The 24,701-nt window shown below is 34.8% G+C and overlaps 1 protein-coding gene and 1 long non-coding RNA gene across 5 annotated transcripts in view; one reads left to right on the top strand and one right to left on the bottom strand.

Annotated features, from left to right (window-relative positions):
• Positions 1-24,701, bottom strand: part of LOC109502716 — a 119,498-nt gene that overhangs the window by 1,634 nt on the left and 93,163 nt on the right. For all 3 annotated transcript variants that reach the window (XR_006583262.1, XR_002161520.3, XR_006583261.1), the window contains exons 4-5: positions 7,146-7,269; positions 5,940-6,236 (exon numbers count right to left, since the gene is read on the bottom strand). This is a non-coding gene — a long non-coding RNA (uncharacterized LOC109502716). The remainder of the gene's footprint in view (positions 1-5,939; positions 6,237-7,145; positions 7,270-24,701) is intronic.
• The window catches only part of SCN9A (sodium voltage-gated channel alpha subunit 9), a 167,090-nt gene that overhangs the window by 94,474 nt on the left and 47,915 nt on the right, over positions 1-24,701 (top strand). For both annotated transcript variants that reach the window (XM_045033892.1, XM_019838208.3), the window contains exons 13-17: positions 474-603; positions 1,950-2,188; positions 4,263-4,436; positions 5,848-6,204; positions 10,532-11,008. In XM_045033892.1, coding sequence (XP_044889827.1) covers positions 474-603; positions 1,950-2,188; positions 4,263-4,436; positions 5,848-6,204; positions 10,532-11,008 — 1,377 coding nt within the window. The remainder of the gene's footprint in view (positions 1-473; positions 604-1,949; positions 2,189-4,262; positions 4,437-5,847; positions 6,205-10,531; positions 11,009-24,701) is intronic.

The raw sequence follows: 24,701 nt of genomic DNA, 5'->3' as shown, positions 1-24,701 counted from the left end.
TCAACAAAGAATAATTATAGAAATTTATCAGAGAATACCGAGGTTCTATCCCTTTACCACACATCACTGCAATACACGTTTAGCTGGTTTCATGTAGGACACTTACATGGTAAAACTATCTGAATAAATTCGACACCCAGAAAGATAGGTGATGAAAGTGATTACAACAAGAAAAGCAGCTTGTTTTATTTTTTACTTCCTAAGCATTAATTCTTTTAATCCTCAAAGCGAGAATATGAGGCAAATACTATGATCATCTCCATTTTACCAATGATAGAACTGAGATGGGAGTTAAGTAACTCTCCAGTGACACATACCCAGTAAGTAGGAGAACTATGATTACAACCCAGCAGCCTAATTTCTACTTTTATTTACTCACTACAGCTACCTAAGCAAAATTTTATTCTGCACCTATAATTTATTAGAATTATATTCTTAGAACTTTAATTAATCATCTTTTTTTATTCTTTCAGGGTACAACCAATCAAATACACAAGAAAAGACGTTCCAGTTCTTATCTCCTTTCTGAAGATATGTTGAATGATCCCCATCTAAGACAAAGAGCAATGAGTAGAGTAAGCATATTAACAAACACTGTAGAAGGTATGTAATAATGCTGTCTTACCCATACAGATTTTTAAACAAAATTTAGATAAACCCTGGTTAGCCTTAAATAGGTATATGAAGTTCTTAGGAAGAATTCAAAGAATAAAAAATGATTATAAACAATGGTAAAGATAACCAATGGATACTAATGGAATGGTCTTTATGTGCTCAAAAAACTTGATAAAGATTTTTGTGTGTGATTAAAGATATTGGATGATAAGACTTTTCAAAGATAATTAATGATAATAAATGAAGAAAGCTAGGTTAACCAGGGCTGTGTGGGTTATATATTATATACATATATTATATATATAATCCTATATATATAATATATATATATAGTATATAATCTTACAAACTTAGTCTCTGGGTTTACCATCTAATATGCAAGAAAATAATATATACTTCCAGATGTCTATAATGGCTGCCTCTGAGCACATTCAGCAAAATTATAAAATGGTAATCTGTGACATAACATCTGTTAAGATTATGAAGAAAAGGCATTAGAGAAAGCAATTTAGAGAACATATAGTGGTTAGACCTTGAGAAGCGAGTCAGGGTGGCAACTTTTACAATGTGCTGGTTTCCACCCTCTCCCCCTACAATATGCCCCAGGTCCCACCTTGTGCTTTCATACCATGATGGCCTCAGACAAAGCTTCCACCCACTTCCTAAACTTAATGGTGAGAAATAAAAGAGATTATGGTATGATGTATCTATTGAATGAGCCACTCCATAAATTATTTCTAGTCTCTTGGTTCTGAGATTGATTTCACCTGTGAAAATATATATATTGATGGAAAATATATATTTCTCCATTAAGAAAACATGGATTCTTGGGGTACCTGGGTGGCTCAGTCAGTTGAGTGTCCAACTTTTGATTTCTGCTTAGCTCATAATCACCAGGTCGTGGGATCAAGCCCCATGTGGGGCTCCACACTGTGTGTGGAGCCTGGGTGAAATTCTCTCTCCCTCTCCTTCTGCCTCTCTCCCCCACCCCCACTCCCATGTGCTTTCTCTGTATATGCAAGGAAAAAGTAAAAAAAGAAAACATAGGTTTACCATCACATGTTAGGTGTATGTTTCTCTAGGAGTTGCCTCTATCTGCTTTGAGTCATTAATTTCACTGCCTTCCCCTAAATTACACTTGGTCTAGTAAATGAACATCATGATAGAAGATTTTTATGTAATATATTATGCTTTCATAGAAGCAGTACTGTTAAATTTGCAAAGTCTAAACAGAAGACTTGTTTCAGTGTTAAAGTCTACTGCTGATTTGTACCTGGTTAGGAATAAAATAAACAAATGATTGACTTCATGCTCTCTCTTGGTTTTCCCCCCAGAACTTGAAGAATCCAGACAGAAATGTCCACCTTGGTGGTACAGATTTGCACACACATTCTTGATCTGGAATTGTTCTCCATATTGGATAAAATTCAAAAAGCTTGTGTATTTTATTGTAATGGATCCTTTTGTAGATCTTGCTATTACCATTTGCATAGTTTTAAACACATTGTTTATGGCTATGGAGCATCACCCCATGACTGATGAATTCAAAAACGTACTCACTGTAGGAAATTTGGTGAGTCTCTAAATGTGTATTATGTACCCATAGTTCTTCCCCTTGGATGTCATGATTGTCACTTCTTTTTTTTTTTTTTTTAACTCAGATGGGTGTGTAGCTGCATAATTATCCATATCCAGAATTCACAATATGAATCATTGTACAGAGTCAAGTTTCTGGTGATACTACTTTAAAATAATTTTGCAGAAGTGCAGAGGTCTATAACAATACTATTTCCAAAGGGGGGTCACCATCTTGGGAATTGATGGTGTTGTTTTTTTTTTCCTGCCAGAATGTCTCTTTGAAGCAACACTTTGAAATTTGATAATTACCTATTTTATAATTATATTGCAGCTGCCTTGTGAGTACATTCCCCACATATTTTTAGAAAAACTGTGGATGGTTTGTTTTGGCATAATAGTGAAGTGTCTGGGCCTTTGGAGTCCCAAAGTCCTGGAATTGAATTCTCATTCTGCCTTTTACTGGTTATATGACCTTGAACAAATATGTCTTTAATTTTCTCATTTACAAAATAATAATACCTCACTTGCAAAATAAGAAAAATAATGTATTATTTATAATATAATGATAACACTTCATTTATCATATTGTTAAGAGGAATAAACACTTTCTACTTATTAGCCTGGCTTATCATAAGTCATTAACAAATTAAACCTATTGTTATTATTATCATCATCATGCTTTAAATCAACCAACAGAAAGAAGTCTTAAGAATAAGAATGCCAAGAAGCTAAAATGGTAGGACTAGACACAGAAGACAAAAGGGCACTTAAGAAAGGATCTGTAGGCTTCAAGAAGATATAGGATCCTATTTGGCAAATAGATGCCAGACTGATTTCTCAAATGTGCAGTGCTGGTCACATTCTGGCTTAAGTAATGCCTTATGGCAAACAACAAGTGCTAGTTTCTGAGAATCTGTATGAAGCAGGCAGAAGTGCTATTTCATGGCCAAAGGGTCCCCATTTATGACTTCATAAATCATGAATAACTCTGGATGTCTTTGTGAATGTCTGTGTAAGATAATTTTACTTTTGCCATGGTCCCAAACCAATTGATCTTTGAAGCCAAAGACTTTGTATCTGAGTCAGTCTTCTCTTCTCTCCCATATACTGTATTTTTAGTTGAGATGTATGTACACCATATGCTCTCTGAGGGAGCATTCTTATTTCCTTCCATTTCTCTTCAGAAAAAGACAGGCCTATCTGGTTTCTAATTATTGATGGAGGTACAGGCCATGAAAATCAGTACCTTCTTGCTGAATTGACTGCATCACTGTGAACCCCAAAAAGAATTTATCGTGTTTCTTATCTATTGCCACTACCCTAAGTGCAGGGTACTCCCTGATTGTCTTCTTGATGCTACATTATTTTTAAATGCCTCGGCACTTATGTAGACTTCACCATTTCCCTTTGAGCCTTCTTTGGTCAGCTTCTTTGAGTCTAGTCAAACCTGAATGATTCATAAACAGGTCCTTCAGTGTTGTTTTCTTAAGTCAGTCCTTTGATACCAGTGTCATGAATTAATGATGTTTTGTGATGCACTTTTGTGTCAAAGCTTTGAAAGTCTTACTTTAGCTCCCACTGTGTCAATTAAATACTTTTCCCTCTTCTACTAATAAATCTTTAAAGAGTGAGTCAATATGTTCTCTATTACTCTAAGAGTAGTCAGACCCAACAAAAAGGCTGACTCAAGATTTTAGTGTCAGTCTATATTTCCTTTTCATTTTCTTCCAGACTATGACCCATATAATTTTTTTTTTTTTTTGCAAAAACTGCCTGTGTTGATTGTCATGGCTTTATTTACCTGGAATTTTAATATGCTCCTCTAAAATGCTATCTAAAGATGATGAGAATGGACAGGAAAGTTAGAGCTTTTTAACCTTGTAATGCTTACATTGGAGCTATAGGAATAATACTACCAGGTTTGTGGGATTAAATGAGATAACACATTTGTAGAGTATCTGGCACATTGTCTGAAGCACAATGATGTTAAACAAATGGTAATAATCATCATTACTTTGATTCTATACTTCTCATAATACCAGAAAAAACACACTGTATTTCTCATTTAGGTCTTCACTGGGATCTTTGCAGCTGAAATGGTTTTAAAACTTATTGCCATGGATCCATATGAGTATTTCCAAGTAGGATGGAATATTTTTGACAGCCTTATTGTGACTTTAAGTTTAGTAGAGCTTTTTCTAGCAGATGTGGAAGGACTGTCAGTTCTGCGATCATTCAGACTGGTAAATATAAACCAACCTTACCATTGTATTCCATATATAAAGGGGGTTTCTAATGCTTTGTATTATTATTTAGATCTTTTAGCAGTTTAAATCAAAAGACAAGATTAGGTTTTGGTGTCCAGTGTAATCAAGTTAATTCTATAGCAAAAGCTCTTAAAGAGCTCAAAAATCACATGAATATTTTAATCTTAGCATCTTGAAGACATAGTCATAATTTGAATCAATTTTAGACTCTTGAAGACGTATTCAGTTACATGCTAGTATAATAGAAGCAGGTAAAAAAATATTTCTTTACTAGTAAGGCAATAATTTATTTCATAGTAAGAAACTTATCATTTACAGAATTTCAGTTCTTATAATATGTTCATTACTTTGTGAGTTTGATAACTAAAGATCAAACTGTTGTCCCCAAAATGATTGTTGTGTGATACCAAAAATATAAAAAATGTAAAGACTTTTTAAAGTATTTTTCTCTAACATGTTGGGCTTTTTTTTTTACTTTTTAAAAAAATTCTAGTTAGTTAACATATAGTGTAATATTGGTTTTAGGAATAGAATTTAGTGATTCATAAAACAGCCAGTACTCATCACAACAAATACTGTCCTTAACACCCATCACCCATTTAGCCCATCCCCCTACCCACCTCTCTTCCAGCAACCCTCTGTTTGTTCTCTGTCGTTAAAAGTATCTTATGGTTTGCTTGCCTCTCTTTGTTTTCTCCTTTCCCCTATGTTCATCTGTTTTGTGTCTTAAATTCTGCATATGAGTGAAATCATATGGTTGTTGTCTTTCTCTGACTGACATTTCACTTAGGATTATACACTCTAGCTCCATCCATGTCATTGCAAATGGCAAGATTTTATTCTTTCTGATGGCTGAGTAATATTCCACTATATATGTCAGGGTGCATGTGCCCCTTTGAATCAGTATTTTTGTATCCTTTCGGTAAAAACCTAGTGATGCAATTGCTGAGTCATAGGGTAGTTCTATTTTTAAGTTTTTGAGGAACCTCCACACTAACATGTTGGACTTTATCCCAATGTCAATATGAAAAGGTATAAAAAGTATCAGACTATTTTCAAATTAAAAAAAATTTTTAATTATCTAAAAATAGAATTAAGGATAAATTATCAATTCTAAAGGGAATAATATCTGAAATCATTATAAGAGGCTTTTATAACAATCCTAAACTTCCTTCAAAATATGTGTAGTAATTATATTGTGGCAAGCAAAACAAAATAACAAGAATATTGAAAATAGCTGAAAGTAAAAAATAGAAATAATCAATTTTAGCTAGGTAATGATGACAATATTTTAGAATTTAAAATTCTGAACAGAACTCAAGATTGGAAACATTGAAAATTGAAAAATTTCCTAATAATTAACATTAAGCTTTGTGTTTACTTTTAGCTTCGAGTGTTCAAACTGGCAAAATCTTGGCCAACACTGAATATGCTGATAAAGATCATTGGCAACTCAGTGGGTGCTCTGGGTAACCTCACCTTGGTGTTGGCCATCATCGTCTTCATTTTTGCTGTGGTTGGCATGCAGCTCTTTGGTAAAAGCTACAAAGAATGTGTCTGCAAGATCAATGAAGACTGTACACTCCCACGCTGGCACATGAATGATTTCTTCCACTCCTTCCTGATTGTCTTCCGCGTGCTATGTGGAGAGTGGATAGAAACCATGTGGGACTGTATGGAGGTCGCTGGTCAAGCCATGTGCCTTATAGTCTACATGATGGTCATGGTCATTGGAAACCTAGTGGTACGTAGTCGCATGTTCACACATTGAAAATTCTGCATAGTAAATTGTTATATGACAATCACTTATTTTATAATTATAGGATTAATTACACATAAAACTATTAATTGCAATAGAATTTTGATCATTTTAATACAGGAAAAAAACAGAAAATAAAATGAAATATTGTTTCAATTTCCCTGACAGATAACCCATATTTATATTTTTCACAATATTTATTTTAACGGATGGTTTCCTACTTTATTCTCTCATTTTGGTAGTGATGGCATATGAATTAAATCTGTGGTTTTCATGTCTCTTAAAAGTCTTTTCAAATATCAAGTCATACTAGTAAACAGAATATGATTGAATTAACAGTAATAAAAATGAAGCTGTAACAGAACAAGGCAATTGAAAGGACTGGTCCCATTGCACTACAGTCAAATATAGTCAGACATAATAAGACATAGTTTCCTGATCTACAGCAAAGATCAGGAAACTGTGGCTCATGGGTCAAATCCAGCATACTACCTGTTTTTGTATGGGCTTGTAAGCTTGGGAATGTTGATTTTTTTTTCTTTTTTTTTAATATTTTTTCAATGGTTAAAATAAAAAGGAAGAATAATATTTCGTGGCACATAGAAATGATATGAAATTTAAATTTCAGGCTCTGTAAGAAAAATTTTATTACAACACAAACATGCTTATTCATTTACATATTATCTATGTCTGTTTTACTCTGCAGTGGCAGTGTTGAATAGTTGTCCTAGAGATTCTATGTCCTACAAAGGCCAAAATATATATTTTTTTAATCTGGCTCTTTACAGAAAAAATTTGCCCACCACTTCTCTATAATATCCCTTTAACAATTGATCTTCCATGTCTCCATTAGTGTTTTCTTGGCTTGTACTCTTTGTTTGTTTGTTCCTTTCTACCTACTTATTGGTGAAAATTTTCAAGCTTACCAAAGAAGAAAATTGGGATAAGATGTTCTTCCATGACTCACTGACTTCAATTTTCAAAGCCACCATGTTGACTTGGTTTAGTCTGTCAGCTTGGCATCAGACTCTGGATTAGGTATCTCAGGAGCTAGGGTATGGTAACAACTATATGGTTAGTACTTACACTTCCCACTGGCTTGAAAATAAGTTACTAATTTTTTTTTTTTGTCCTTGAAGCCCCCATATCAAAAGTAATTCAGAGTCTAGGACAGAAACCTACATTTATCAAATCACATCCTAAATGGTATTGTTTCATGCCATTAAATGACTAGACATATACATAGTAAATTATGCAATACAAATTCTAGATCTGCACAAAATATAGACACCATGAGTTCGAATTCTGTAATTATTAATCATCCTCCAGTTGTAGTAATAAATTTCCTAGTTTTATGTAGGTTTATAATTCCCAATATGAAATAAAATATTCTCTCTTTGGTTCTTCTTCTGAATTTAACATTTGTATTATAAGCTCCTTTAATGTGACTTGTTCATATACTTCTTATAAAATGTTGACATAAAAATATTGAAATGTAGCTCTTTATAAGATACAGGAGGTCAAAACATACCACACCAAAGCCACTGATCACAACTAATTTAAATATTTAGTACTCGCTCAGGCATGTATGAAGTAAGGAGGATTCCTTGGGCTCTCTCAACTTATTCATTCAATATTTTTAGTACTTTCTCTGTGAAAGGAAATATATTTGGGTATTACAGGATGATTAAAAATACATACCTATGAGTTAGTCCCTCTCTTCAAGGTGCTTACATTCTATGGACATAGAAAAGTGGTACACCAAATTACCAGGTAAGGAAGAGGTGGTAAGTGCTAGCAGTGGGGCAAAAATAAAATGCTCTTGACACTTGGAAGAAAAGGAGAGACGTTCTAAATAGTGACTCGAGGAAGAATTTTGAAATGGGTCTTTGAATAATACATAATACAATATTGAAGCTTGAACACAGGTGTGAGTGTAATGATACACTTTGAAAAGCAATATGAATTTGTAGTTAAAAATAGATGGGGTATCTTGGTGAATGTTTAATCCATATAGAATTAGTAATGACTGCCTCATGTTGATATCTGTTCATTATTTGCTAGTGATAATGAGAGATAAGAGAAGTGTAATTCACAAAATAAATAACCAACTCTTGGATAAGGAATTACCATTGATGTACAATTAGAATCTAAAAAGAAAGACACATAAATTTATATTTCTGATATAGTCCTCTGCATATTAGAGTTATATGCTAAACAGATCTCTCACTTTTTTTTTTCTCACACCTTAAGTCATTTTACTACCCATTAATTAAAATGGTTAAAGACCATAAGTTTTAGAGGGTAGTTCAGAAAAGTAGATTTTAGTAATCTAAAGTCTATATCAGGAAACTGGCAAAGAACATTAATCAGATAATGTTGAATCAAATATACATTTTATTAATATTTCTTTCTCTGCTTAATATGATAATGAATATGATATAAAATGGACTTTATTGTTATTTATGATACCTGGTAGATTTTAACAAAATAGTGGAGTCTTGTTATGATTTTTGATGGAATAAAAATTATTATTATTATCCTTATGAAGATGTGATGAAGCATATTCTTGAAATATGTGGAATCTTATAAAAGTCAAACTCATAAAAACAGAGACTAGAATGTGGTTACCAGAGGCCAGGGAGTGGGGGACATGGGAAATGGTGACCAAAGTTCAAAGTTCTAGCTATAAGATAAATAAATTCTAGGGATCTAATTTACATCATGGTAATTGGTAACATTACCATATTATATACTTGAAAGTTGCTAAGAGAATAGATCTTAAATGTCCTTACCACACACACACAAAAGGTAATTATTTAACACGATGGGGTTGTTCCTTAGCACGATTGTGGTAATCATTTTGCAATATATAAGTATATCGAATCAACACATTGTACACTTTAAACTTACACAATTTTATACATCAATTACATCTCAATAAATGTGGAAAAAAATAAAGTTAATTACAAATTTGAAAGGAAGAAAGAGAAAATCTGTTAACACTTGCATTGATTAGGGAGGCTAAAGTAGTAGAATGAGCCCTTGGCTTCTCATCAACATTCCTGTTAAAATATACACACACACAAACTTGTTATCTCATAATGAAATACATTTTTCATTGACAATAAAGACCAAAATGAAAGTAAACTACTTCAGAATTCCTCAGTGATTCATGACAGTTGTTTTCTGTGATTTTCTCTTTTTGCTCCGCCTTGGACTCTTCTCTTAAATCAAACATATTAACATAGACATTTTTAACCTGTGCTCTTCTACTTACGTCTCTGAAAAACTGTTTTAGATGAGACCAAATTCAGGTGTGAGGGTGTGCGTCCCTTCTCCTCAGATTGACCTAAATTTGATTATTTAGTGAGGTAGATGTTTTTGTCTATGAAGACACTTCATAGTGTATTTATGTGAAAGGGTATTTAGTATTTAGTGAAAGGGTGTTTCAATTACCTTTTTGTTTCTTACATAAAACAACACTTAAATATAATGTAAATACTTTCAACCCTCCATGAGAATTTTTTTCTTTTCACAATGTTGAGTTCACCTGGACCCCTACCTCAGGGAGGAAAAACAAGTGGTTTTGCACACAAACAGGACTTTTCTTCAAGGCTAGGAGTTGTCCTGACCTCTTTTATTATCTCTTCCAGGGCTAGATGATTGGCATAAAGCCACTCAATCATAATGCCATTATCTCATTTGAATTGGGTTCAGTAGGCAGGCCCTTTTCTATGCTTTAAAAGCCTCATTAAGTTGCAAGCTGGCACAATTCTTGGACAGAATATTTTATTACAGGAGGTTTGCAAGTGTTCTATGTTCCATTTGTTGCAACAAACTGACATTTAACTTCTGGGAAAAGTGAACATCGAGCTTGGCCTAGGTTACTTCAGCACAATAAACACTAATCACAATTTTCTTGTTCTAGTTTTTTCTCACAGGTAATAAATATTAACTAGAGTAAATGTTAGGAAGGCTTTTTAGGCCCATAAAAGGGAATTTGGCCAAGGGACTCCTGCTGCAGAAATGAATGTAAGAATGACATAATGATAATGAGGAGGGAACATTCTCTTTGCTCCTCAGGCTAAGTCCTTCATGGGTGTGGCTGACCTCTGCTCTGCAGAGTTCACAGGAGCTAGGTTCCAGAGAGAGTGATGAGGAATCCCGCCTGTCCTCTGCCCCATCACATGCTCTTACCTATGTGTGAAGAAGTACAGAAATCTTTAATTCTGGTTTGGATTTTGGCCTGTATTTCAGAAATGTGCTTATTTTCTTTTTCATTTCCTTCTCCCTATTTCTCTTGATATAGGTCCTCAACCTATTTCTGGCTTTATTATTGAGCTCATTTAGCTCAGACAATCTTACAGCAATTGAAGAAGACACCGATGCAAATAACCTCCAGATTGCAGTTGCCAGAATTAGGAAGGGAGTAAATTATGTGAAACAAACCTTACGTGAATTTATTCTAAAAGCATTCTCCAAAAAGCCGAAGATTCCCAAAGACCCAGGAAGAGCAGAAGATCTGAATAGTAAGAAAGAAAACTATATCTCTAACCGCACGCTTGCCGAAATGAGCAAAGATCACAATTTCCACAAAGAAAAAGATAAAATCAGTGGTTTGGGAAGCAGTGTGGACAAATACTTAATGGAAGAAAGTGATTGTCAATCATTTATTCATAACCCCAGCCTCACAGTGACAGTGCCGATTGCACCTGGGGAATCTGATTTGGAAAATATGAATACTGAGGAACTCAGCAGTGATTCAGATAGTGAATACAGCAAAGGGGTAAGATTGTTTTATGCGCGTTGTTTCATATGAATAAGTAGTGTGCAATGAACTGAAATTTCAGATTTTTGCTATGATAATTTCTTTCTAATATTGCAAACTGATGGATAGTTTCTTTTGTTTGTGAGTTCACATAATGGGTTCCTAAAGGTTCCTCTGAACAGTTGTACTTACTTGGTTCTTCATAAGTGATTCAATCCTACTGGGCTAGATTTGAAAGTGCTGGGTACCTTTCAGTCTTCCCTTCCTTCATCCCCTTTTGTTATCAGTTGTGAAGTCCTATACAGTCTCCTTCCACTGTGTCTGTTGAAGCCACCACTCCTCTTCATCACCTTTGCCTTCTCACTCATTACTTCCTGCCTAAACCGTACCAAGCAGAGTCCCAGCTGGTGTCTCTGCTTCCATTTTCCATCTACTCGAGTTCATTTGTTTGATTAATTTTATTCAGGTTCAATCCCAATCATGTCACTCCTTTGAAGTATCCTTTGTCTCCCAAGTCTCCTGAATTATAGACGGTAAAGTCTTCACACCATGGCCCCCACCAGCTGACCAGCTGTGTCACCTACTGCTTGCTTGGTCTCCTGCTGGACCACAAACACTTGGCATCGTGCTTGACTTTGCTTGGGATTTCCTTCCTTGGTCAAAATCCTATGCGCATCTTTAAGACATCCCTCATGGGTAAATTTATTAGTCCTTACATCACAGGATTGTGTGAGGGTTACAAGAATTAACAGGTAAAATGTTTACAACAGTACTCAGAGTGATCAAAAGGGTAGCTATTGCGTCTTTCCTAATTTCTCTCCAGAGAGATAGGAGCTGTACTCATTTTAACCCTGCACAATTTTATGACTTTTCCTGGATTTATTATTTAGCTTTATATTTTAATTTTTGGACAAATTATTGTATTCATTAAATGGTGCTATAGACTCATTGAGAACAGGAACCTTTTATCAAAGTGTTTTTATATCCTCCTTCTCCACACTGGGTCACATACATTTAAAGTGATAGTGTTTACTGTTTTTATTCATTGAACTGTATTTTATTAATATGGAATATAATAACCATAAGTGAGTCTTACGACAAAATATTTTTATGGCATCTCTTTAAAGTTTCAAGATATCACCTAAAAATATTATTCCTTTCTTTAGGTCACTCTTGAAAGTATTCAAAAGGCATTTATCAAATGCTTTCTATCCACTTAACCCTATAATAAGAAAGACCTGCCCTCCATGAATTGCTAGTGGATTTTGGAATAAAGATACATACCAGTGTGTGTGTGTGTGTGTGTGTGTGTGTGTGTGCACGCGCGTGTGTGTGTGTGCATGCGCATGCTTATCTGTCTGTCTCCTGGCCATATGACCAGTTGGTACAGAGTAAATCCTCAATATTAAGTGAATACATAAGTATATAAATTAAGAGTGTGTGTTTCTAAGTATCCAAAGAAATTCTTTCCAAGATGACAAAAGAAGGATAGGATTTTTATTTTTTTATTTTTAAAACCTTTACGTGGAAGAAGTACTGTATCCAAAATCTCCAAATTTAAGTTGATGTTATTTCAACTTAAAGGTGGAAGATCAGATTCCACATACCCCTTTTCAGGAACAGTGGTCTGAGCTTGGTCTCATGTGGAAAGGGAAACTAATTCAATTACTCGTGTTTCTGCTAGTGAAGATCAGAGTTGAAAAACCATAGATATGAAATAGTTGGTAAGCCCTAAAACAATGTAAGCCATTGTGTTTATTGTTGAATTCACCCCCATTAATATCATCTAAAAGTACAGATTTAAAGTCGTGGACTTGAAAACTTTGCCCTTTTTCATAAACAGTTTTCCATGACATATCTCACAGCATGAGTACATTCAAACCCACTTTAATATACTGGACTTGAGAAATAACAGAAGGTCAAGATATATAGGAAATTTGTTAGGTAACTTAGAGGTAGTATTAAGTTGTTGTGACCTGGGAAACCCTGTGTCTGGAGTCTTTCTTTCCAGGTGCTTGAGATTTAAATGTTTATCATTATGACTTGGTTTTGTTTTTGTTTTTATACTTGGACCACTAAAAAAAAAACATATTTTCTTTATTGAAAGTGCCTCTTGGGGCGCCTGGGTGGCGCAGTCGGTTAAGCGTCCGACTTCAGCCAGGTCACGATCTCGCGGTCCGTGAGTTCGAGCCCCGCGTCAGGCTTTGGGCTGATGGCTCAGAGCCTGGAGCCTGTTTCCGATTCTGTGTCTCCGTCTCTCTCTGCCCCTCCCCCGTTCATGCTCTGTCTCTCTCTCTGTCCCAAAAATAAAATAAAACGTTGAAAAAAAAATTAAAAAAAAAAAGTTTATTTAGAAAGTGCCTCTTTACTCTTCCATGCTAACCTCCCTGCTATAATTCCCCTAATCTTCAGCTTCCACTTCAGTTCCCATATCTGTGAACTGCTTATTCTCTCCTTTGCAACTTTCTAATTTTTTCATGCCTAAGATATTCTTGAAATACTGATTGCCATGTTCTTGATGAACCTTGCCCCAAGGATAAATCTTGATTACCCAACAGAAAGTAATAACTTGATTCAATTCCTTTAGGTCAGTTAAGTCTTAAGCACTACTTTGCGATAGATATGTTTAAGAATACAACCTCTGGAGATAGACTACTTGCCTTAAATTCTAGCTGTGATATTTACTAACTCTCTGGTCTTCAGTAATTTACAAAAAAAAAATAGTTTCTTTATATGAAGAAGAGAATTGTAATGAAGAGTAAATGGTGTACGTAAATAAGTAGGTGCATGTCTGCTGGAAAGTAAGTGCCTGATTAACAGTTATTATGATATGGAATCGAGTGGTCACATATAGACTGTAAGTAGCTATTTGCTGCAGGTTCAGTTCAAGAGAGGTAGCATTATGTAGATCAATGGTTCACAATTTTATTGTGTAAAAGATGCAGAGGGCTTGTTTCACACGCCGGTTTGGAGGCATATCCTTTGAACTCTCTCTGCCTAAGTCTGAAAGCCACTTCAGAATCCTTATCAGTGGTGTTCCCAGTGGCCACCATGATGGATTGAGTTGGTGTGGGATATGAACCTAAATTCATCCCTAGCTTGTTTTGACCCAGATTTCTGAGATATCTTTATCTTTATTCGTGGGCCAGGGATATTTCCCCCTTTGCCTGTTGAATAATCTGCATTTTGAACAGAGAGAAACACCTTTGACCTTGGACACCTCTCCTTTTTCCCCCCCTCTTCGTCAACAAAACAAAACAAAAACAAACAAACAAACAAACAAGCATAAAACTTCTCTTTTAGGGCCTAGCATTCTATTTTCCCATTGCACTTGATGGACACTTTTCCATCTTCTACTAATATCAGCTCTCAGATAGGCAAGTGTCCTTGTCCTGATAGTACACTCCAGAATGAAGTAAAAACATTTTATAATAAAATACCTTCCTAAAGGATGAGCAAAGAGATGAGTTTAAATAAAGTGCTGAGTAAAATAACTTAAACAGTTTTGAGGAAATAATTGGCAACAGAACAGCAGCATTTCTCTGAAGATAGAGTTTATCTCAGAATTGAGAAAGACATACTGTCATCTCCCATGGGCCCATGGGACTTGTCGCTGCTTCTCAGAATGCAGACATTGAACTGATGGCCCCTCTAAAAATCAGCCTCCTCCTGAGGCACACTGCAGTCCTCTAAGCACACAGGAAACATTAATAACACACTGCACAGATTTTTATCATTAACAATGAAGTGCTTCCTTATTATGTGCCTCAAACGAAGCATGAAATGCACCCAATCATTCAGTAAATATTTGTTGAGATCTACTATGCTCCAGGCACTGTGCTAAGAGTTGCTGAAGGGGAAAAAAAAATTACTTCACGCATCCTGCAATTAATGTGATTGGCATCTGGCTTAACTAAATTCTTAAGTGTAGTTTTTTTTTAATTGTGCCAAATCTCAATGTTTAAAACTCTAAAACACTAAATTAATAACTATTTTTTTAATGGAGAGCTCTTTCTTAGATGATTAGAGTCATTCTCTTTGTTTTCTATCACTCTCGATTACTTCCTTCTCTGCTTCAAAGATGAAAAAAGAAGCAGCTTATAGAATTGTAACATGGACTTTGGAAGTGTATGCAAATTTCAGAGGAAAATATTAAGTTAATCCAAATATATTTCTCAAAATATTTAAAAACAATAACAGCCTCATATGATATTACAGTAGTACAGACTCTTATAGCTTTCAGAGATGCCCCTTTATTTATTGTGAATCTAATCCCCAAATACTTCTTTACTGCTCTTTTGACAAATGTATCTACTTAGTTAGGCTGCTTAAGTGAATGTGCTCATATTGTGTACTCAGCAGAGAGGAAACATTCTGTGTAAACATCTCCTCAGAGAAAGATGCCCTATTCATGCCTCCTTAAGCCAAAGGCAGATACTTAGCTTTACTTAATAGTTCTTTAGAGTTTTGAAACATTATATCAAAGTCTTGAAGGAACTAGCTGAGGTCCTTGGAGGTCAATGAAATATTCAAATTTCACATAATCAAACGTCCCTCCTTCAGGAGAGTGTCACCTTAAAACACTGCAAACACACTTATGCAAAATTTCATGTTCCATAAGGAACTAAAGTCCAAAAAAACCCCTCATTAACTTTAATCATTAGGGGGGAAATTGCACAGGAATACATTAGAGAACATTTTCTGTAAACCATTGCTATTCATTTGTTCAATTCACATTTACTGAGCATCTTCCAGTTACCATATCCACGCTAGACATGAGGAAGACACATCATTAGCGCACTCATTCGTTCAGTAAATGTAGGCTGAAGGTCTTTCTCTGTGGCACTGTCTTAAGTGATAAAGAGTAAAGCAAGGCTTCTGCCCTTGAGAAGAAACACATATAGAAACAGAAATTATAATTAAACATACAAAAAGAGAATGAATATACAATTTAGTTTTAGGACAAAATATTCAGACAGGAGAGAGGAGAGGCTAACCAACCTTAAAAATGAATTGGGATACTTCACAGAGGAAATGGCATTTGAGGGGGGTTTTATGTTGAAAAGAAAAATTCTTTCTACAGATCAGTTGGGAGTTTGTTCCAATGGAGGTAAAGAGCCCAGTGTATGTGGAAGACCCAGATGTAAAAAGGCCCATTACATATGTATGAAGGGAACCTGGTGGGAAGTAGGAGGTTGCCTAGGTAGACTGGAGCCAGGTAGTGAACAGCCTGATGTACCATGACAAGAGAGTAAAATACATTTCTTTTTATCTAACAGAAAGATAAAACTTTAGGGTCTTTTATTATACCTTGTTCATAGCAAACTTGTTCTTCTAAAGAAAATTTCCTTGGGGAGTGTAGTAAAGCCCAGCCCCAGAGGAAGATGAGAAGATGGGAAGTTATTGCAGCTTTTCAAAGGACATTGGATAGGGGCTCAAGCTAAGGGAATGATGGTGGCAGAAGGGGATAAACTCTAAGATACTTGCGAGCTAATATGTAAGGGCTCAGGATCTGGATATAGGGGTCATGAGCTGTTGCAGAGGGTATATCCGTCTCCCATGGCTGCCGTAATAAAGTATCACAAACTTTGTGGCTTTACTCACAGAAATTTATTCTCTGAAAGCTTTAGAGTTCTAAATGTCTGAAATGGAAGTCTGGGCATGGCCATACTTTCTCTGAAGCCTCTAGGGAGCATTCTCCCTTGCTTTTTCCTAGCTTCTGATGATGGGTTGTTAATCTTTGACATTCCCTGTAATCAAATGGTGTTCTGCCTGTGTGTCTGTCTTCTCTTCTTCTTACAAGGACACTGATTATACTGGATTAGGGCCCACACTAATGACCTCATCTTAGCTATATCTGCAAAGACCTTATTTCTAAATAAGGTCATATTCAAGTGGACCAGGAGCTAGGACTTCAACATTCCCCTTTGGGAAATACAAACTGACTCATGACAAAAGGTTTTATCTTAGAAGACTGGATATATATCAGTGCTATTAAAAATATATATAGGGGAAGGAGAAAATTTAGGAGGTAGAATAGATTTAGAGTTTAATTTGGGGTCATCTTAATTGTGAGCTACTTGCAAGATAGCCAAGTGATGCTGAACAATATGTATTTGGAAACTTAGGTCTTGAGAAGTCAGAGTTGTAGACAGGTTGAGATTTTATGTGTTAATTTATGTTAACCACAGAATATACAGGGAGTCAGTCTAAAGTCAGGTTCTCTGGGATACCAGCTGGGAGAGAGAAATCTGTGTGTAAGAGATTTACTGGGGAGTGTTACCAGGAACAACACCTAACACCTATAAGAAATGAGGGAAGCAAGATGATTGAGCACAGGGAGAAACTGAAATGCTCTACAATTTCATCAGAGGCCTGTGCTGATCCTATGGTTGTCTCCTATAGGTACTAGGATGACCCTTTAGAGTAGTCCCAATTAAAGCAGGAGAGTCAGGCCTTTGTACCCTCCTACCAATGAGTCACCTTCCCAGGGGAGGAGATGGAACCTTGGGTGAGGCAGCTCTCTTCTGCATGACACTTCCCTTGCAGGGAGTCAGCTGTGAACCTTCAGCCCCCAACATTCCTGGTAGCTGGAAAAAGAGGAGGCTCTCTGAAAGGGAGATTTGGGCAGTGCACCACAACATCCACTACACTCCAGGGACCACAGAAAATAAGAGGACAAGTGATCAACTCAACACTTGAGTAGTGAACCCAACAGAAGAAAGCACCAAAGAGACCAAGGAAAAATTTTACATATTTGCCACTGTCATATACATTCTATAACTTTCCTCCTTATGACAACCAGGAGAATGGATATCATTCATCTATATTCACAGATAACTAAAATGCTAAAAGATTAAGAAATGATATTTATTAGTCACCGATGATTCTGGGAGTCTTTTTAAAATTTGAACCCTGAGCTTATATGCCATATTGCATACGATAGAAAGGCAAGATGTGAGTAGGAATATAATTGTTTTCTGTTATGCCCTGTAATGTTGCAGTTAAGGATCAACTTTTCTGGTATAGTGATATTGTGCATTAGTGATCCAAATTTAGCTTCTCATCCTCCTTAATGCTGATTTATTCAGTTATAGTCTACCTCAATAACATAACATAGAATGGAACAGAATAATAAACCAGTCCATTGAGGATGCACTGAGTAAGAGATTATATCAGGTTGACAGCATGCGAGAGAAGGTGGCACTTGAGCCAGACCCTAAAGAATGGAGATCATTTCATTGTGTGGCTCCAATGGAGAAGGAAATCCCAGGCAGAGGAACAGACATTCATATTGTTTATATGATTCATTCATTCATTAATCCATCTACCACTTCACCTATTCACTCTTCAGTTTTCAATGCCATTATCTTTGGAGAAACTTAAATGTGCTTAGTTGTTATGAAATGCATTCCTTTTATCGATTTAGTAAAAAAAACTGTTTAAATATTTGTAGTCATCAAGGTTAAATATTTTATGTCCTTTTACCACATGTTGGTTTTAATTATGTTGTTATTTGGTCTCTCTTTAGATTTTTACAGTTTTTTCTTCAAACAGTATTACCTTCACCAAAAAGGCAGTTTAGAAATTTTCTTGTTATTGCATTTCAGAAAATAAAATAACCTCTCCCAGAACTGCATTTGACTTGACAAGATTTAGGGATTAGTCACAATTATACAAATGTATAATTATAATTATACTATTATACCTTAATTATGCAATTAAGCTGGTATTTGATCCTATTTTTATGCATAGATTCTTTTTTTTAACTTTATTTATTTTGAGAGAGAGTGCAAATGAGGGAGGGGCAGAGAGAGAGAGAGAGAGAGAGAGGGAGAATCCCAAGCAGGCTCCCTGCAGCATAGAGCCCTAGGTGGGGTTTGATTCCACAAACCACGAGATCATGACCTGAGCCAAAACCAAGAGTCAGTAGGTTTGCTAAGTGAGCCACCCACGCACCCCTTTGCATAGATTCTTAAAAACACAAAACAAAACAAAAGACTCGTAGAATTTTACTTACCCGTTTCTTTTTTGCAGATTTGTTTCAAACTATTTGAAAAATCTTTCATCTTAATTGGATATGTTTGTGTCTAAAAACAATGACACTTTGGTCTGACATTTAAATCAGTGTTTCTTATTCTTTATACTTTGATAAATTTGGAAACATTTTTTTCCTTCAGTGCTATTTGAAATGTCAAAATTGAATTAATATGATAATTGCAAGTAAATCAAGAAATGCTAATTTTAGAATATGCTTTTTAAAAACTCCTCACTCCTACTCTCACCCACTCCAATATTGAGAATCACTTACTTTTAAATGCTTGTTATACAGAGCAAACAGACCAAAAGATTGCCTTAGAATATTACAGTATTTAAATTCATCTCCTAAATAACAGAACTTTATAACTATCCAGTTGATTGTTTTTAAGTCTGTGTTGAATAATATTCAGTCTTATTGCTGTATTTCAAATATACTGCTTTGCATTGAGCTTATAGCATGTATTTTCTAACATATAACTAATTTTTACTTACAGGTATGTGACTTTAAACATTTTAAATCAGTTGACTAAACTATTTCATCCTTCTGCATTTCTAAACTTCAGTACTTAACCTTCTTACTTCTCACAGGGGTAAAAACAAACTGGATCAATCAAGAATGCAGCTCTGTGCTTTTAACCAGGCAAAGACATATGTGACCACTTTTACACAGGTTATCTAAAAAAAATCATACATATATGATATTTTTTTCAGTGTCATGCATGCTGTTCAGTACTAAATGTTTCTGCCTGACCCATTGCAAGAAAGTAGAAACATACACAATTGTTCTGTAGATGAATTGACATCATAGCATGTCACAGGGGCAATTCCATCATTTTTTGTGATTCTCTTGATGACTTCCTTGATATATATATCTCTCATGTCCTTAGGTGATTCAAGTGAATGATCTATAGATTTTATTGGATGGCTTATAAAGGTAATATATAGAATGTAAAAGAAACCACTGGAGCAACATTTAATTTGAAAACTTCTAGCAACTTCCCTTCCTAATCTAATCTGATCTATGTCACATTAAATTGTCACATTTATTGCAATGAGAGTAGAACTTTGAGAGTATGTTCTCATCATAACAACGGCAGCAACAAAATGGTAATTATGTGCATAAAGGATGTGGTAAACATATATAGATATATTTATACACAACATATACATGTATCAAATCATTACATTGTGCACCTTAAAATTACACTGGAAAAAATAGTCACATTTAAATTTAGTAAATCAAAACTCTGTTAATAAGCCATTTTGTGGGAGAATACTTCAAGCATAAAAATAAAATCTCAAAACAGAAAAGGAACAGTCTAGTACTAGCCCTGTATTTACAGAAATTGAAATGCATACAAATAAGCTGTTTTCTAAGTACACACCTAGAAAGCTGAGGACAGAGCCACAGTACCCAGCTTCTAGGATAATTTTGAATATATTTTGAAATGACTTTAAGCACAGTGATAACTAGGGCTTTATTTCTTTGATCAATTCAGTAACTAATTTAATTTTTATTTGCTTGTATATAAAATGCATCAATTAAAATTTAATAGGCCAAGCCTATGAATGAATGAATTATATGTGCTTGAAATGCTTAATTTGATTCCAAAAGCAATATTATACGCTGATGAGAATGTTTCTTATAATGTATATATCTCATAAGGAAACAGGCAGCATAGCCTCAGGAAGGTAAGAGGTTTAAATGGAACATAGTAAGTGAACACTAAATCTTTCAATAAGACATATAACACTTTTCATAATATTGGAAGCAGATTAATATGGACTTCATTATATAATATTTCTAACAAATATAAAAGAAAAAATGCCACTCAGATCTATTTTGTCTTATTTTAGTATAGCTTGTTGAATGAACTCTAGAAAATAGTTTTCTGAAAAAAAAATCCATATTAATAAGAATCTTGCCTTTTTTCTTTTATAATCTAGTATATATTTTGAATTGCTCTGTCATTGATGGGATGTTTTTATTATTGTTTTCCATTGTGCAATGTTGAAAGCAAAACTTTATCTTGAAAATGATACACTCTAGGGATAATGATGTTAGCAGTTTCTAATTAAAAGAACAAACAAGTATTGTTCCAGTTTACTTGAAGTTAGCTTTAAAGGTACTCCTAAGTAAAAGACATATTTTTTTTTCTATTTCAGATGGGTGGTGATGCAGAGGCAATATTCTCTTGTAATACAATTTTATTTCAGAATGTAGAAAATCTCCCCCCTGCCTAGAACATAAATAGAGATGCATACGTATACAATAGTATGTATAGGTAAAACACATACTTTTTCGGAAAATGGTTTCCAGAAATGTGTGTGTGTGTGTGCGTGTGTGTGTGTGTGTTTAATTCTTCAATTATTATTACTTTTTTTTTTTTACCAAACTGTTAGAAAACATGAGGTTCATATTAATGAATGGTCATTGTCCTGAAGCCGAAAAAACTCTGGATATTTCATTTGTGAAGAATGACTCAAAATATAATACTTTTCTTTGGCAGAAGCTGCCTACATAAACATTAGGAAAAATATGCTTTTTCTGTACCAATTTTTATTTTACATTGTATTTTCAATATTAGAGATCCATGTATTCAAAAAACTGTTCCATCCCCTGGAATTTGTCTTTCCTTCTCCTTCCTCATTATGCGTAGTTTTAAGGGGCTAGCATAAATGTACCAGTAGTTTTTTTTGTTTGTTTGTTATTATTTTTTTTAATTGTAAGTGAATAATGAGCTTGAGTCTTAGAGTTTACGTTTTTACCTCACATTTTGCCAGAATGTTTGCCTGTGTTCCAGTCCTTATTTATCCACTTCTAGTAGGCCTCAGTAGCAGAAATATTTAAATACTTGTTTCTCAAGTTTTTAAGTTTTTCCTTCTCACTTGACCCACTGTATTCCAGCTACTTAAATATCTATTCTCTGCAGATAGGAGTTCTGTGTTAGTGCACAGAATACCATTGGTTGATTGCATGGCAAGTCCATATTGGTGAATGTCACTTGCCTTTTAAAGATCCAAGATGACCCTGTACGATCTGGCTGAGACACCTGTAATCAGTCCAATCTTTTATGTGGCCAAAATTTGTTTGTTTGTTTGTTTTCATATGCAAGATCTTATCTTTTAGGCATATAAATTGTCATGTTTTTAAATAGGAAGTGCTCTAGATAGAAGATTATGGAAAAAGTAAGAATTCTCAGTGAAATCATTTGCTTAATTTTGAATTTCCATGGATGTGCCTGAGATTTGACCTCATTATATCTCCATCATCTAATACTATACACCACGTTGACCCTGTGATGGAACTGTTAAGTGGATTTCCTGCTGAACAAGCAGCTGTTCTCTAAAAGCCTACAGACTTTCTCTAGTAGTCATCAAGAACACTAGAAAAGGAAAACTTCCATTTCTTACCCTTTCTCTGAAAAAGTGCTGGGGTTTTAGTTGCCTCGAGTCAAGAGTTTACTGTAACTAGTAATTAAACTAAAAATTGCTACTGAAATGGTAGTAAATCTAGATAACAGAAAGGAAAATACTATTGTCATTTCCATTGATGAAGGATATCTTCGGTACTTTTTAACTGGCATTATCATTTAAAAAGAATCTTGAGAGAGATCGGGATTTTAGAGAGATGAGAAAAGGATTGGAGGGACTTGAGGCGCCTAGAATGCTAAGTCATGTAAAGAAACTAAATATCAGTACTCTTAAGATGAAAAACACAAATGGTAGTCTCATTTTGAAAAGGCTGTAGGAAGATAATATTTGCATTTTCCAGAGGGCATAAAGGGCCCTAACAACTGCAAGGAAGAGGAAAGCATATTTTGGTTCTAGACCAGAAAAGAATATTTTAAATTGAAGTTATCCCATGATAGAATGGGAGCTTGGAAAACACTGGACCCCTACTCCCACAAAGCATAGTAGAATCTGTAGATTTCTTCTTTAAAGGTCCTTCGATCTTTTTTTCTGAACTTGACCATTTTACTCCTTTAATGATTTCAGGGCCCTCATTATGAATATCAATTGTAAAATTAGACTCTAAAATTAAAATATGGGTGATGTTATTTGAATATAATAAAAAAATATTTCTTAAGCTTAATGACATACAGTAGAGCTTAGTTTATCATTAATGTCTCCCTTAATTTTTCTGCCCATATATGCCCATCTCTTCTCTTTGATTTGCTTCTCTCAACTTCTTGCTCTCTTCCGTGTTTCTTTGTTTCACTTCTCCGGTGGAATAACTATTCTAAGCTCTGCTCCTCAAAGAATATCTTTTGTTGTATATAGCAATCAGACTTACAGTATGTATTTTAAATGTATAATCTTTGGAATGTTTTCAACACCAACCATCCTCTTTGCATAAGGTTTTTGTTGGGTTCTGTATTTTCTACAATAGGTAGAATAGGTTTGAATTTTTTTTTTCTTTTTTGGCTTTTTTTGAGTGGCAGATCATCAAATTATTAGATAATCCTACTTCATACCTCTCAAAATAAGAAAAGTCCAACTAGCATGAAATAGCCTTATGATGTGAATGCCTATTTCGGGATACGTCAGTAATAACATTGTAAGTTACCAGCTTAGGGCAGTTTCTCATATAACACCTATATTTAACAGTCTCTATTCACATTAGGTATTGTAGAAAAAACACCTTCTAGGCAATTGAAAGAACCATGACGAATAAAAAAGTACTTAATTTGATCATTTTTTTTAATGTTTCAAGTTTTTATTTAAATTGTACTTAGTTAACATATAGCGTAATGCTGGTTTCAGGAGTAGAATTTAGTGATTCATCACTGATATATAACACCCAGTGCTCATCACAACAAGTGCCATCCTTAATGCCCATCACCCATTTAACCCATCCCCCCACTCACTTCCCCACCCAGCAACTCTCAGTTTGTTCTCTATAGTTAAGTTTCTTATATTTGCCTCCTTCTCTTTTTTTCTTACCCTATGTTCATCTGTTTTGTTTCTTAAATTCCACATATGAGTGAAATCATATAGTATTTGTCCTTCTTGAACTGATTTATTACACTTAGCATAATACATTCTAGTTCCATCCATGTCATTGCAAATGGCAAGATTTCATACTTTTTATTGCTGAGTAGTATTCCATTGTATATATGTACCACATCCTCTTTATCCATTCATCAGTCGATGAACATTTGGTCTCTTTCCATTATTTGGCTTTTGTTGATAATGCTGCTATAAATATTGGGGTGCACGTGCCCCTTTGAATCAGTATTTTTTTTATCCTTTGAGTAAATACCTAATAGTGCAATTGCTGGGTCATAAGGTAGTTCTATTTTTAACTTTTTTAGGAATCTCCATACTGTTTTCTAGAGTGTCTGCACCAGTTTACATTCCCACCAACAGTGTAAGAGGGTTCCCCTTTCCCCAATCCTCACCTACATCTGTTGTTTTCTGAGTTGTTAGTTTTAACCATTCTGACAGGTGTGATGCAGTATCTCATCATGGTTTTGATTTGTATCTCTCTGATGTTGAGTGATGTTGAGCATCTTTTCATGTGTCTGATAGTCATCTAGATGTCTTCTTTGGAAAAATGTCTATTCATGTCTTCCGCTTGTCACTGGATTATTTTGGAGGGGGGTGCTGAGTTTGATAAACCCTTTATAGATTTTGGATACAAACCTTTTATCAGACATGTAATTTG

The sequence above is a fragment of the Felis catus genome, chromosome C1, assembly GCF_018350175.1.
Source record: "Felis catus isolate Fca126 chromosome C1, F.catus_Fca126_mat1.0, whole genome shotgun sequence".
In the NCBI taxonomy this organism is placed as follows: Eukaryota; Metazoa; Chordata; class Mammalia; order Carnivora; family Felidae; genus Felis; species Felis catus.
The sequence above is the reverse complement of the archived record's forward strand: the minus strand, read 5'-3'. Positions and strand labels throughout refer to the sequence as shown.